General features: G+C 41.7%; 2 protein-coding genes across 9 annotated transcripts in view; one reads left to right on the top strand and one right to left on the bottom strand.

Moving 5' to 3' along the window:
* HPS3 (HPS3 biogenesis of lysosomal organelles complex 2 subunit 1) overlaps positions 1-14,149 on the top strand; it is a 37,591-nt gene that overhangs the window by 21,003 nt on the left and 2,439 nt on the right. For 4 of the 7 annotated variants that reach the window (XM_089509073.1, XM_089509072.1, XM_089509071.1 and 1 more), the window contains 5 exons: positions 695-883; positions 4,166-4,273; positions 6,146-6,352; positions 7,970-8,060; positions 11,078-12,072. In XM_089509073.1, the coding sequence (XP_089365199.1) occupies positions 695-883; positions 4,166-4,273; positions 6,146-6,352; positions 7,970-8,060; positions 11,078-11,205 (723 nt within the window). In that variant the 3' untranslated portion in view covers positions 11,206-12,072. Of the gene's footprint in view, positions 1-694; positions 884-1,269; positions 1,342-4,165; positions 4,274-6,145; positions 6,353-7,969; positions 8,061-11,077; positions 12,073-14,149 lie in introns of those variants that run through there. The other 3 variants (XR_016279992.1, XR_016279993.1, XM_089509075.1) reach the window with 3 other exon arrangements.
* LOC149318135 (ceruloplasmin-like) overlaps positions 11,898-14,149 on the bottom strand; it is a 37,534-nt gene continuing 35,282 nt past the window's right edge. For both annotated transcript variants that reach the window (XM_089509069.1, XM_089509070.1), the window contains one exon: positions 11,898-12,172. In XM_089509069.1, coding sequence (XP_089365195.1) covers positions 12,142-12,172 — 31 coding nt within the window. In that variant the 3' untranslated portion in view covers positions 11,898-12,141. The remainder of the gene's footprint in view (positions 12,173-14,149) is intronic.

Raw genomic sequence — 14,149 nt, 5'->3', positions numbered from 1 at the left:
GCAGCCGCCGGAGCCCTCAAACAGGGCTCTGACGGTGGCAACGGGCCTCTAGGAGGCCCGATGCCATTGCTGGGGCCCTCCAAGAGGGCTCCGGCGGCGGCAGTGGGCCTCTGGGGCCGTTGGGGGCCGGCAAAGAGGAGGAGGCCTCCAGCGCTGGTGGCCCCCGCCGGCTTTTTTGCCGGCCTCTGATGGGGCCTGGGGCCCCGTTAGGAGCCGGCAAAGAGGGGGAGGCCTCCAGCGCTGGCGGCCCCTGCTGTTTTTTGCTTCCATTCTTTCCCAGCCTCTGACGGGCCTGGGGCCCCGTCAGGGACCAGCAAAAAGGAGGAGGCCTGGCCCCCAGAGGATGGAAGCTCTGCTCCTGGCATGCGGCTCCGCCCCTGGAGGGTGGAAGCTCCACCCCTGGCATGCGGCCCCGCCCCTGGAGGGTGGAAGCTCCACCCCCGGCTTCGGACCCCAGTTGTCTGAGGGACAGCAACCCGGCCCCCGGCTCAAAAAGGTTGCCTACCCCTGGTCTTGAATTATCATACCTACTCAGCTTTTCTGATATCCTAGTATTTTTCATAACTATGTGGATTGTTTTACAGCTGAAGAATAATCAGCTGAAAAATCAAAGGAACAATGTCTTGTGAGGAGGTAGGATGGCAGAATATTATTTTTGTGATTACTTTCTTCCTTTTAATGTTTCGGAAAGCAGATGCTGTGTGCCCAGGAAGAAGATACTGTTGCCCAGCTCTTAGTGGACTTCTGGGAAGCTCTTCTTGTAACATGTGCCCAGGAGAACGTTGTCAAGGAGCTGCACTTTAAACTTGCTACACAGTATATTTGGAGGCTGTCCAGGAAGCAGCTGCCTGATACTAAGCCGCTTAAAACTGCTGAAGATCTGGTAAAGTGTTGCGCTTCTGTATGTCTCAAGGGTGGGGGGGGGATGTATACCAACGTCAGGACAATGTATATCAAAGCAGAAACATGAAAACAGGACAATGTATATCAAAACAGCAACATGAAAACAGTTGGTTGTTCATAAGCATCTCGTGTAAATGCTTAACCAGCTTACAGCTACATTGCCTGCTTAAATAAAAACATTTGAATGAGAAGTGGTGGCATCATATAAATAAATAAATAGCCCTGGATGTATTATGCATCAAAAATACAAATTATGCACAAAGGAAAATACACAAAAATACAAATTATGGACAGAGGAAAACCAAATTCTGTTACTGAATAAATGCCAATCAAGGACATTCCCCCATTTTTCTGCCATGTATGCAGATGACCACAGAGAGGTAACATCCCAAGAGGTCTCAGTAGAGATGCAGTTCCTTATTCTTCTGTCAGTAGCAAGTAAGCACACACACACCACATGTAGATCCACCCATCCCTGTTTCTCCCCATGACTATGCCTGTGATCTAACATTCTTAGCTTAGAAATAAGGATTGTAACCCATTTAAATTTGCTTAAATCACTTGCAACTTTGGCTTGCTCTGTGGCCTTTGAGGACTTCAATAAGTGGTGCTTGCACAGTTTTCAGTGTTATTTTTGCAGAGTCCAGGGATTTCAAAAACTGCTTTCAAAATCACAATGACTTTGAAAACAATCAGTCCCATGTTTTGTGCAGTACAGTCACTGAACCATGATATATGGAGAACCACATGCCATTAATGAACCATTCCGTAAGGTGGTGATTTGTGGAAAATAGTTTCTGGTCAGTTTTGTTTTTTAAAGCAATTTTTTTCTGTCTACATTTTAATGCCTCACAGCTTGTGGTTGTGCCACATCTGTACTGGCATGCTCATTGGGTCCAGGGTGCAGTTTTCTCCTCAAGGGACCACATTTATTACTGTATGCCTTCAAGTTGTTTCCAACTTATGGTAACCTAGGGTGAAGCTATTGTTGATATTTTGGGTGATAAACCTTGCCCGTGGTCCCGGTCTGGTGCCAACTGGATGAAGATGCTGGTTCCTCCGCAACTCAGGATCAGTGCAAAACTCCAAACAGGCTTTGCAGCTTGCTGGAACAATGCCTAGTGAAACAGCTGTTTAATTAAAGAATCAGACTCCAGCAGTTTACCCCTTAGAGGGCTTTATTTCTTGTTTCTAAATAATACGAGCTACTATATATACTCATGTATAAGTCTAGAAATTTTGGTCAAAAATTGATCCCGAAAACTGAGTCGACTTATCCATGGGTCAGTGTAGGTGCTGTACTTTAACTCTTATTTTAAAAAGGAAACATCACCTGGAGAAAGGCAAAAGCATAATCTCCTAGAATCACTGACCCCACTCTATTCTCTCATCCATCCAGCCTTTACTGTGAGCACAAACATGCCTGATGGAATTTTATTATTATTTATTATTATTATTATTAAACTTTATTTCTAAAGCGCTGTAATTATACACAGCGCTGTACAAAGTCGGTAAAATTAAAGAGAGTATAAAAGCCTGCCCAAGGCGTACATTCTAAAATAATAACAATTAAAAGAGGAATAGATAAAATTACCATATAGAAAAGGAAAAACAAATTAAAAACATCAAATTTCAAACAAATCACATCACATCAAATTTTGTAATATTTTTGGCATTGTTTTGCTTTGATTCATCCTTTGTTACATGCCCCTAAGTTTTACCCTCAACTTATCCATGGGTCATGTCAAAATCCTTAATTTTGGCCCCAAAACCTGCACTCGACTTATACATGAAGTCGACTTATAGTTGAGTATATATGGTAGTCATTACTACTGTACAAAAACTCTTACTGTCACACCACACTATCTTCAACTCTCAGACTCCAAACTCCCAGAATTCACTAGAACAGTGTTTGTTTTCTTATGTACAACATTCCCACAATGTGACTACTAGGTCCAGCCTCCTTCTTTTACAAGTTGCTATGCAACATAGAAACCAATCCCAGTTCAGACAAAACACATATCATGTTTACATTTAGTCATGTTCATTTGACCTTGAACGTCCATCTGCGGCTCAGGCCTCTGGCCTCCAATTGTAGCCAATTTAGACTGCTTCAGACATTGTCACATCTGAACATTTTTACCTTAAATATACATTAACACCTATCACAGGGTTTTCTAGGCCAAATTTATTTAGAGAGGGTTTGCCATTGCCTTCCTCTAGGCTGAAAGAGTGTGATTTGCCCAAGGTCACCTTGTGGCTTTCCATGGCTGAGCATAGATTTGAACCCTGGTCTCAGAGTCATATTCCAGTGCTCAAACCACTACACCACACTGGCTTCCAGGGGCTGCCAAAACTGCAAAAAAAAAAACCCCAAAAAAACCCACCCAAGATGGAAATGGGTGGAAGTCACTGCTTTTGAAAAATAAGTTCATTACATTAGAGAAAATCTCTTAAATTGAATTGGTGCTCCTGCACATTTCCAGGAGGGACAGTTCACTCTTTCTGACAAAATGTTTAGAGGGCTGTGGGTTGATTTGGGACTACAGTAGTAGCTTTGGGGATTTTATGCAGTTCCAGGTCTGTACTTTCCCCACATTTGATCCATAGTGCACTTTTTTGCATTGTTTAGAAAGGAAATTAGAAAATAGACAACATCCTTCATCCTTTTTGGTTGGAAATCAAGGCTTGTAAACACAAGCTAGGGCTCAAGGTAGTCTGCCATTCTGCTTTGATTTGATTTTGGAAAGAAGATCTGATGAAACAGCTTTACAAATTCTTTGTATTATTTCTGTCCTCCTCGCCAACGCTATTATGGGCAAGTAAGAGGATCAATGTAGAGATGATATTATGGGTCTTACTAATTTAGCTTGTGAGAAAATTGCTCATCATGCTTTCGGCTTAAGAAAAAATAAGTTTACTCATTCCAAAGTGATTGTTGGTTGAAAATACTATTAAAGAAGGGTAAACATACAGTAAATATTCTTCTAGATACTGCAGACTATCAAAAGTAATAATACCCCTTCAATTATTTTAATTCCTTCATAAACCTGTCTGATCTTAGTGGATCAGTGGCATCAAATTATGGGTCATGATATTCATTGTGTTTCATTTTTAAATTCAACGAGACAGACTACTTTAATAAAAAGTGCTTCATTGGAGTAAAACTTAAATGAAACTTGGAAATTATGTATAAAAGCAATTATGGTGCATATGACATTTTGCCTTTGTCTTGTTTCTTCTTATTTTTTTATTGGTTCAGATAAATTCCTGTGGTCATTATGGACTTATTTTTCCTTGGGTTATATTTATGATGTCATTGATACCTCCTAATAATCAGAATTCTTCCGAAGACCTTTCAAAACTACAGGTATGACTTCTTTTTAAAACTTTTCTCTGCTTCTCTCTCCCTTTTAACCCCTTGTTCATGCAATTACAGTTTAATATTGTATAATGTACACATGTCAACTAAATGTCCTACAGACACTAGACCTTGTCTGATCTTGGAAGCTAAGCTGGGTTAGCCCTACTTAGTACTTGGATGGGAGACTGCCAGTGCATACCAGATGCTATAGGATGTATTTCAGAGGAAGGGACTGACAAAACTGCCTCTGAGTATTCCTTGTCCAAGAAAATTGTAAAGACTTCATGGAGTCACCACATGTCAACAGGTGACCTGAAGGCACATGCGCACACACAACATTGTGCGTGTGTGTGTGTTTGTTTGATGCATTCTCTGATTAATCTGCTTAGTGAGGCTGTGGATACTTCCCTCCTTAATAATCCCTGGTTGAAGGAAATAAAGAGTCTGAGTGATGGAAATTGCTTGTTCTTTGGAAATACACCCAGATGATCCAATATACACCTAGTATGTGCCATATCTTTTCCAGTGGTTTGGTAGGTTAGGGTAGAAGGTTGGAAAGATCACTGTTCTCTGTGGAAGATGGAACTCACATTGGGTATTAATGTGGGGTCCAGGCGCAACAGGACTGAGTCTGGCCAAGTATATGTAAACTAAGCTTAGAAAAGAATGTGTAATCAAAATGTATAGTTAAAATATGTTTTTATTGTTGTTTTTATTGTTTTTTATGTTGTATTAAAACCACAATGAAAATTATTTTTTTAAAAAAGAAAAAAGGACTGAGTCTGGCCTAATCTTGCAGAGCTCTCTGCACACATAGATCCCAGTTCCAAAGCTCTGTGCGCTCAGGTGATGGCATTCAAAAGAAGCACCTTCTATGACATTTGTTTTAAGAAAGCTTACCAGATGGGCTCAAAGGGCAAGAGAAGATCAGAAATGTGTGCAGGTCCCAAGATGTTGGAGGGAGTGGAAAGGGAAAGCTTTTTGATAAACCTCCAAACATGTGGTGAGAGTATGATCTGTTCCCTTGCTTGGAAAGCAGAATGATGTGATGTCTGCTATCTCTCTCTTCACTATGTTCAGTCTTAGGAGTTTATCGTACTGGCCCTGAAACAGGCCCAGTGCGTTCTAAACATGCCCGCACGCGGGCGCGCACAGAATGGGATGGGGCCAAGAACCCCATTTTATCACACACTGAAATGCCGCCTTTACCGACGGGTGTTCCAGTTGCGTTCCTGTTCCGTCCCAGAGGGCGCCATTTCTGAGAACTGTAGCGTTCTCAGAAGTGGCGCCCTCTGGGACGGAACGGGAACGCAACTGTAACGCCTGTCAGCAAAGGCGGCGTTCTGGGGACCCTTTGGCTCCTTCCTCCTCCTTCTCCGATGAAGGGGAGGGAATGCTCTGCCCACTGCCCTCCCTCTGACCTAAATCCCTCCCCTAAACTTGACCCGATCATGACTGGAGGCAAGTTCATATTCGCCGAACCTGGGTTTTTTCAAAGGAGACGGTTTTTCCCCTGATTCTAAATGACCCGCACTAAGGGGCATTTGCCACGAAACGCTTGCGCATGCCTTGAAATGGATTGTGACAGATTCAGGGCGAATATGAACTTCACGTGGAAGAATCGATTCCTGATCCAGTTTAAAAGGTAGTCTGAATGGCCCCAATGTGAACAGGTTTTACTTGTTTCACTATTTAGTGGTTTACCAGCTTTTCTAGGAAATTTTTTAAGCTGGAAACATTACTGTGTGATCTCATTAACTTTGGAAATGATGAATCCTTTCAGAAAGTATATTATCAAAGTTGTTGTGACTTCGGGTTTTCCCCCCATGTTGACTTAAATTCCAAATGTGTTTGTTTTTCCCTTCTCCTTCCCCCCAGTCTCTCTTATGTGGTCCATCCTTCAATATAGCTTCCATTCTGCCATTCTTGGAAACTCTTCCAGAAGATACTATTTCTGGTCTAAGCATTCATGTTCTTTGCAGTACACAGCTAGGGCAGTATGACAAATCTATTGACAAACTTTTGGAGAGATGCCCTGAAGCAATCATACCTTATGCCCAGCATGAATTGAAAGATGAGCATCAGGTAGGCCCTATAACCTTTATTTTCATCTTTATTCTGTTCTTTTTTTCTCCTTAAACTTGTAAAAATATACCTTCAGGATGTTTGTATACCTGCTTGTTTCTATAGCTGTCTTCTTATTTGTTCAATTTCCCATAAATCTCTTTTAATATTAAACACTCTTAATGAAACATGTTTATGGAAGATATTTAAAATTCTCTAAAGAGGTAAAAATTGCAGGTACCAATAGTTATAGAAGTTGTAGTCCAAAAAAGCAACTTTTCTGAGCCCTGGTTAAATCATATATTAAATGCTGTATGGAAGTTCATAGTTTCCTCCCTTCTTTGGGAAAGAAAAAACTGGCACAGATAGGGAACACATGCTAAAGCACCATGGGGATTTCCTGTTGCAATTTCCCCAGTGACTTCTTCCCCAAAGATTTCTGCCCCAGATATTTTTGCCTCATTTGTTCTAGAAGGTAATAAAGCTCCTGTCCTGAAATGCTTGTCATGGGTAAGTGTTTGGATCCACATAGAGCACACTATATAAGTCATGCTGATGTAACCTCATGTGCATGTAGCATGTGGGGACATGTACATCTAAATCCAGTTGGTAGTCCAAACTCATTGAATCAGCAGAACTTATCAAGTATTAATTATGACATTTCATTGATCCATTGGGTCTAATGTAGTCAGGACTAACAGATTTAGGCCACAGTGTGAAATGATAATGTCACAAAAGCCTTCTTAAATGAACTGCCAACTTATATAAATAATGCTCAAAAGCAATGTGATAATTTTATTTAAAAAAACAGCTATTGGTAAAATAAATCTGTGACAGATGGAGTTGCAACATTTATGGTAATTGCCCAAATGCTAAGGAGAATCTTTATTGTATCCTATCTGGTAAACTGTAAATATGCAAAACATACATAATTTTTGTAGCAGTTTACTGTTTAAAGTCATAAATCTATGGGATGATAAAGAATACTCATTCTGTAAGTGAATAGAAACTCCCCAGAGCATGAAGGGTAGGCTTAATAATGGCCTAGGATAGAAAACCTGAAATGAATTTGTGGACTATAGCACCCATCATTCCTATTAGCCATGCCAGCTGGGGCTGATGCATGTATAGTGCAACAACCTTGGGAGAGCCACAGGTTCCCCACCCATTAGAGGCAATGCCTCATGAAATATTAGATGAGGGTTGTACATGAGGCAGAACATTCAGTATCCTGCATAATTCATTGCTCCACCCTATGGTCAATGGAGGAAAATATACAGAATTAGCAGATACATGGAAATACTTTCTGTGGACAGGTTACAGAAGGAGCTTTCTTTGGTATAGTTTAAGCTTGGAATTGTTTACACAATGGTGCCATTAATCTGGTAGGTTTCTATTTTTCTAAACTTTTAATAGCACTAGAGGGAGCCATCGTCACTCTTATTCATTGCAAAGCTTGAAAAGAATCATTTCATGTAAACAGAAAAAGTATTTTGGAATATTTGTAAAAGTTTGCTTGAGAAATTTGTTGCGGTGCTTTGTTACATTTCAAGTGTTGTGTTAAGAAGCAGAAAGATTAGATTGGTTCAGCTGTCGCCTCTAACTTTTTCTCTGGGTCTTTCTTTTGTGGCTGGTTAGACCCTATGGTGGAACAAACTCCTTCCTGAGCTTTGTAAAAGGACCAGATGTAATGGAGAATATTATCCTGTACTCCTGTCATCCCTACAAGGTAAAGAAATGTGCTTTTATATCAATGTCTGTGGATGTGGAAGCTTTACAGTGCATTTAAAAGCCTTTATAGATGGTCGCTCTAGAGGGCTGGCATGTTTATTAACAAGGGTGAGGAACCTGTCTTCCATCTAGGGCAGGGGTCGGCAACCTCCGGCCCACGGGCCGGATGCGGCCCATGGAGGCCTGGCGACCGGCCCCTGGCTGCTGTTGCCACCGCCGCCGCCCGTCACAGCTTTTCGCCGCTCTGGGCGCCGCCATTTTGGGCGGCAAAATGGCGGCGAAGTCGACCTTCCCCGAGGCCTGGGGCTATGGGCGCCGCCATTTTGCCGCCCAAAATGGCGGCGCCCAGAGCGGCGAACAGCCGCGATGGGCGGCCACGGCGGCAGCGGCGGCGGGCCTCTAGGAGGCCCGCTGCCGTCTCCGGGGCCCTCCAGGAGGGCTCTGAGGGTGGCAGGGGGCCTCTGGGGGGTCCGCTGCCGTCTCTGGGGCCCTCCAGGAGGGCTCCGAGGGCGGCAGGGGGCCTCTGGGGGGCCCTTTGCCGTCTCTGGGGCCCTCCAGGAGTGCTCCGAGGGCAGCAGGGGGCCTCTGGGAGGCCCGGTGCCGTCACTGGGGCCCTCCAGGGGGCCCTCCAGCGTTGGCCGCCCCCCCCCCAGCTTTTTTGCCGGTCTCTGACGGGGCCTGGGGCCCCGTTAGGGGCCAGCAAAGATGGGGAGGCCTCGCCCCCGGAGGGTGGAAGCTCCGCCCCCAGCATGCGGCCCCGCCCCTGGAGGGTGGAAGCTCCACCCCCCCGGCACATGGCCCCGCCCCGGAGGGTGGAAGCTCCACCCCCGGCACGCGGCCCCACCCCGGAGGGTGGAAGCTCCACCCCCCGGCACGTGGCCCCGCCCAGGAGGGTTGAAGCTCCACCCCCGGCTTCAGCCCCCCAGTCGCGTGAGGGACAGCAACCCGGCCCCCGGCTCAAAAAGGTTGCCTACCCCTGATCTAGGGCTATATTCTCTTGATCAGCTATTGGAACACCCCCCCCCGCCCCGGTTCAGGAACTGCATAAACACCCTGCTGGTTCTGGGAGGGCTACACTTCCCCCAGGCTGCACCTCGTCCGTTTTGTTTTGTTTTGTTTTAGCTGAAAAGGTCCACATATGCATAAACACACAATTTAGAGTGATGGGCAATTAAATTTTTTGTCACAGTGTGGCAATGCACTAGTCTATTTTGGACCCCAGCTAAACTTTTTTCCCAAACAAGAAGTGACCAGAGTTAAAATCTTCTAGAACATGGCCACGTAGCCTGAAAAACCCACAAAAAACTATGACCAGAGTTCATTTTCCTTCACCTTAAAGCAGGTTGGAAGGATGTACTATTATTGAAAATTACTATTTTTTTATTTCAGTATGTATTAATTTGATATGCTCATTTAACTGATAACATGTTTAATCTGTTGTTCTCCACCTTGATCCACAGAAAGAGGTGGGTAAGAAATCAATATTACCATTTTTATTGTTGTCTGTGGCCTGATACAGATGGGCCAAAAAGGACGCCTTCATCACGTGCGAGGGGCGGCGTTTCTAGATGCCCCTCGCATGTGACGAGGGTGTCCTCATTGCACAGCGCCAAATAGATGGCACACGTAGTGATGACATCACTGCTGTGCAGCCTTCAGATGGAGCCGCGCAGCAGCAATATGCTTATGCTGCTGCCAGCTGTTTGCGGCGGTGTAAAAAGGAGCCGCTTTTTAGCAGTCCTTTTTTCGCGCAACCGCACTGTGCAATTTAGCTTCTGTGGCATGGCTACGCGAAAAAGAGAGGCAGCTGCCAGCCACCTCTTTCTGGCGGTCTGTACCCCGCCATAATTAAGCAAATAACTTCCTTGTGATCTATAAATGTGTGGGGGATTTTTTCAGTTTTTTTTTAAAAAGGGAGTTGTGCTAGACTCTGATGAGGCACATGCTGTGTGCAGCCTTCACTTTGCTCATCCCTTCTCCTGGAAGTGATCTGTAGTTGAACCAAAGTGTGACTGAGGCCAGAATGAAAAGGAGGCATGGCCATCTCTACTCTTCCTGATACTCCGTCTCTTTTTGCCACATCTGCCAATTTTGCTACCAGCTCAGATGGAAGAGAACAGACTACTCCTGCCACAGGTCTAAACTGCTAACTAGCAAAAAGCTTTAGAAATTAGACCAAGGGCCACAGGTTGGCCACTGCTGTTTTTAAAAAATCTATTGAAAAACTACAATTTGTTCTTGTGTAGAGCACATGTTTTGTTACATAGTGAACAGAAGAGCTGAACTGGATGAAATTAATGGCTCTCTGTTTCCACAGTGAATACAGAATATAGAATAATCTGTTTGCACATTGGCCAAATAGATGCCCATGGGAAATCCACAAAGTTTACAGGAATCTTCTCCTACTGTTGTTCCCCAGGAATTAGTATTCAAAGGTGTTCTAGCTTCTGTACTGGATGTAATGCAGGTTGAGTCTCTCTTAGCCAGAATTCCAAAATCCAAAATATTCCAAAAACCAAAACTTTTTTCATGGGTGGCTGAGATACTGGCACCTTTGCTTTCTGATGGTTCAGTGTACACAAACTTTGATTTAGACACAAAATTATTTTAAAATATTGTATAAAATTACCATCAGGCAATGGGTGTAAGGTTTATCTTTTCAGTATAAGGTATACATGACACCTAAAGGGATTTTGTGTTTAGATTAGGGTCCCTTCTCCAAGATATTTCAAATGCAAATACAAAATCCCCTCCCCAAAAAACCCACAATCTCAAACATTTCTAGTTCCAAGCATTTCAGATAAGGGAGACTCAACCTGTACATAGCTATTAAGGTTAGAAATCTTTAATCACCTTGCCCCCACACACTCCTTCATAAAATCCCAACATTTTGAAGGGCTACAATTAATGAGACATGGTGTACATGCCTCCTAATGTACATAACACACTACATACTTAATGTAATAAAGGTAATGTTATATTTTTAAACACTGTATCTCTATCTTGCTTATCCAGAAACACTATCAGTTATTGCCATGGCATTGGAATTAAAGGACTTCCTTAATGTTGTACCAGAGGATGGAAATGCTGCTTTTTTCCTGCCACACCTGCTTCAGTGCAGCAGAAGGAAACAGCTGACCTAAGTGAAACTAGAAGTAGGACAAATATGTCAGCAAACCTTTTGAGAGGAACCAAGCAGACAGAACTTCACAGTGCAGCTAAGAATCTCAAAACTGTAGGTTTTTGTTCTTTGAGCATATCTGATGCATATGGGAAGATAATGGTTTGTTTGAAAATTTACCCAGTTCATGTGTGGCCTGAAATCCATGTTGAGAATACTTCTAAACATTAAGATATGAGATACAGAATAATAATGTCCATTGATAGTGATGCTAAAACTCTGGCATTGCATGTGTGCTAGCCAGAAACCTTGGACCATCCTGGTAAACATTGCAAATCTAGTATATTGATATCACTCAGATTTTTCTTTTTCCAAGCATCAGTTTCACCTAGGAATAACTCTCCGTATTATACATCAGGGTTAGCATCCACAACTGGATTTTTCTTCCTTTGGTACCCACGAACATAAATGAGAACAATTCTTTGTATAATGTTGATTCAACTTTACAGAGCAGGAACATGGAGTTTACAGAGTATTGGCTCAATTGTGGCCTGTCCATGCTTCTGTAACTGGACAGAAACAAGGTATTAGGTCTGTTTTGTAAACTGGGCCTACTTGGTTATCAAACTTTTTACACAATTGATGACAAATGATGTTATTTAATTTTTCCTTATTTTCTCTTCTGTTTATATTTGCAATATTTACAAAGTAAAGAATCTTAAAATCTAGTTTATTTTTTAGAGAAGACATTTAAAATATTTATTTAAGATAAGTATTGCAGAGTTACTAAAAAAGAGAGAGTAAAACTTGCTGGGAAATCCAGAAGGTTTTGTTGTGGTCATCATGCTTGCTGCAGAATAAAAATCCATTTGGGATTAAGTATTGAGAAGCTTGTTTAATAGAACGGGTTTGTTCACCTGATGTTTTTCAGTCATGAGAGTGTTCACAATGGACACCTTCACTTGCTCTTCACTTGTTCTATGTCAGAGCTGTAAATGAAAGAGATTCCAGTTAATTTCCAGTTAATTTCAAATTAAAGCTTGAATTGATTTAGTACATAGCTTTTATGTATTATGTAAGGGGGTGTGGTTGCTTAATGGTTAAGACACCAATGCTGATGATAGTAAGATCGGAAGGTTCAAAGCTCGAGTGCCACATGATGGGGTGAGCTCCCATCACTAGTCCCAGCTTCTGCAAACTTAGCAGTTCAAAAACATGCAAAATGCAAGTAGATAAATAGGTACCACTTCAGTGAGAAGGTAACTGAATGCAACCGTTTGGTGCATTCATGCTTGCCACATGATCACCAGAATCATCTTCGGACAACGCTGGCTCTTCAACGTAGAAACAGAGATGAGCACCATCCCCTACAGTCAATTACGACTAGACATTCATGTCATGGGGCTAGCTTTAATTTTACCTTTTTTATGTATTAATGCTGGAATATGTGAAATGTTCTTACACTTGTCATTATTATTATTATTATTATTATTATTATTATTATTATTATTATTAAATTTTATTTGTATTTCCTGCCTCTCCCTGTGGATCGAGGCGCATTTACAAGAGAGAATAAAATGAACAATAAAATACAAGTTACAGTATTATCTAAAAATACAATCAATAGAACAAACAACAAAACTACTACCAATCACTAAACAAATCGCTGTCTGTTTTCCATCAGATAGCATTTATTCATTTTATGGTAGCTGAAAAAATAAAAGTATACTTTAGAGCTATTTGTCCACAATAGGTTGTATCTTTTAACCCACAAGATATTGTTGGATTGTTTACTCCCATAATTCTTTATATCTGCCTGATGTGAGATAAAATTCAACAACACATTTAGATTTGTATGTTCCCTGTCTCTGGTCTCCTGTCAGTAATGTTTTGCTAAAACATGATTGTACCTATTATTATTATTATTATTATTATTATTATTATTATTATTATTATATTATTTGTATCCCACTCTTTCCCCAGAACTGGGACTCAGAGCAGCTTCACAATATTTAAAACCAATACAGTTAAAAACGTAGAAAAGTGATAATTAAAACAGAATTAAATTACTTATAAAAGAATAAAAATACAGTTGAAAAGATTAAAATTTTAAAACACTTAAAATGATATAACACCCTAGTCCTTTAAGAACACTGTTTTAAAAAGCCTGCCTGCATAAGAAGGTTTTAACCTGCCAGCAGAAGGCCAACAAGGAGGGCCTACATGACCTGCACTGTACCTGTTTGTTGCAGTTCGAGCAAATTGATATGCTATGTTTAATCATTAGTATCACGCAACAGAGAAAGGGGAAACAAAATACAAAGACTAAAAACTAATTGGCATGAAATCTTTACTGAATACCACAGTTATGTACTGCCTGGAACCTTTATTTATATCATTGTAGACACCAGCCATCTTCTGCTACAGATTTCCTGTTCACTTTCTATCATTTTTCCAGATAATTGTCCAATTCAAACATTGAAAAGCTACTCCCCTGACCTATTTTGCATTAACTTTGCACAAAGTTTAAAACTTAACAGTCCTAGCAGGCTGGCCTTAACAAAAATGCCACAGACAAGATGCCAGAGAAACTAAATTCAATGATATTATATCTTATACTTCTTGGACCTTCCCCAAACTTTGATACTCTTTGCAGGGTGTGTGTGTGGAGTTTTCAACAGAAATCAACTACTGAGTCCCAGTTCTGGGTAAAGGATACAAATAATAATAATAATAATAATGCTTGCATCCTGTTTTGCATCTTGTAATACTAAGTGGATGAGGATGTGGCCAGAAAATGGTCCCAGTATTGCACTGGAGTGATCTTACGCAAGTTGGTTTATGATGGTTTATGGGGAGAGGGTGTTGCCAGATTGCCAGAGTTCATTGGTACAATTGTGATATTATAGACAAGTCTATGGGAGCTCCCCATGTTGTTATATATGCTGCTGATTAGAGTTGGCACA

The sequence above is a fragment of the Sceloporus occidentalis genome, unplaced genomic scaffold (assembly GCF_023333645.1).
Source record: "Sceloporus occidentalis isolate IW3139 unplaced genomic scaffold, rSceOcc1.0.p SCAF_2, whole genome shotgun sequence".
In the NCBI taxonomy this organism is placed as follows: Eukaryota; Metazoa; Chordata; class Lepidosauria; order Squamata; family Phrynosomatidae; genus Sceloporus; species Sceloporus occidentalis.
Note: the sequence above shows the minus strand (reverse complement) of the source record. Positions and strands in the feature narration are given on the sequence as shown.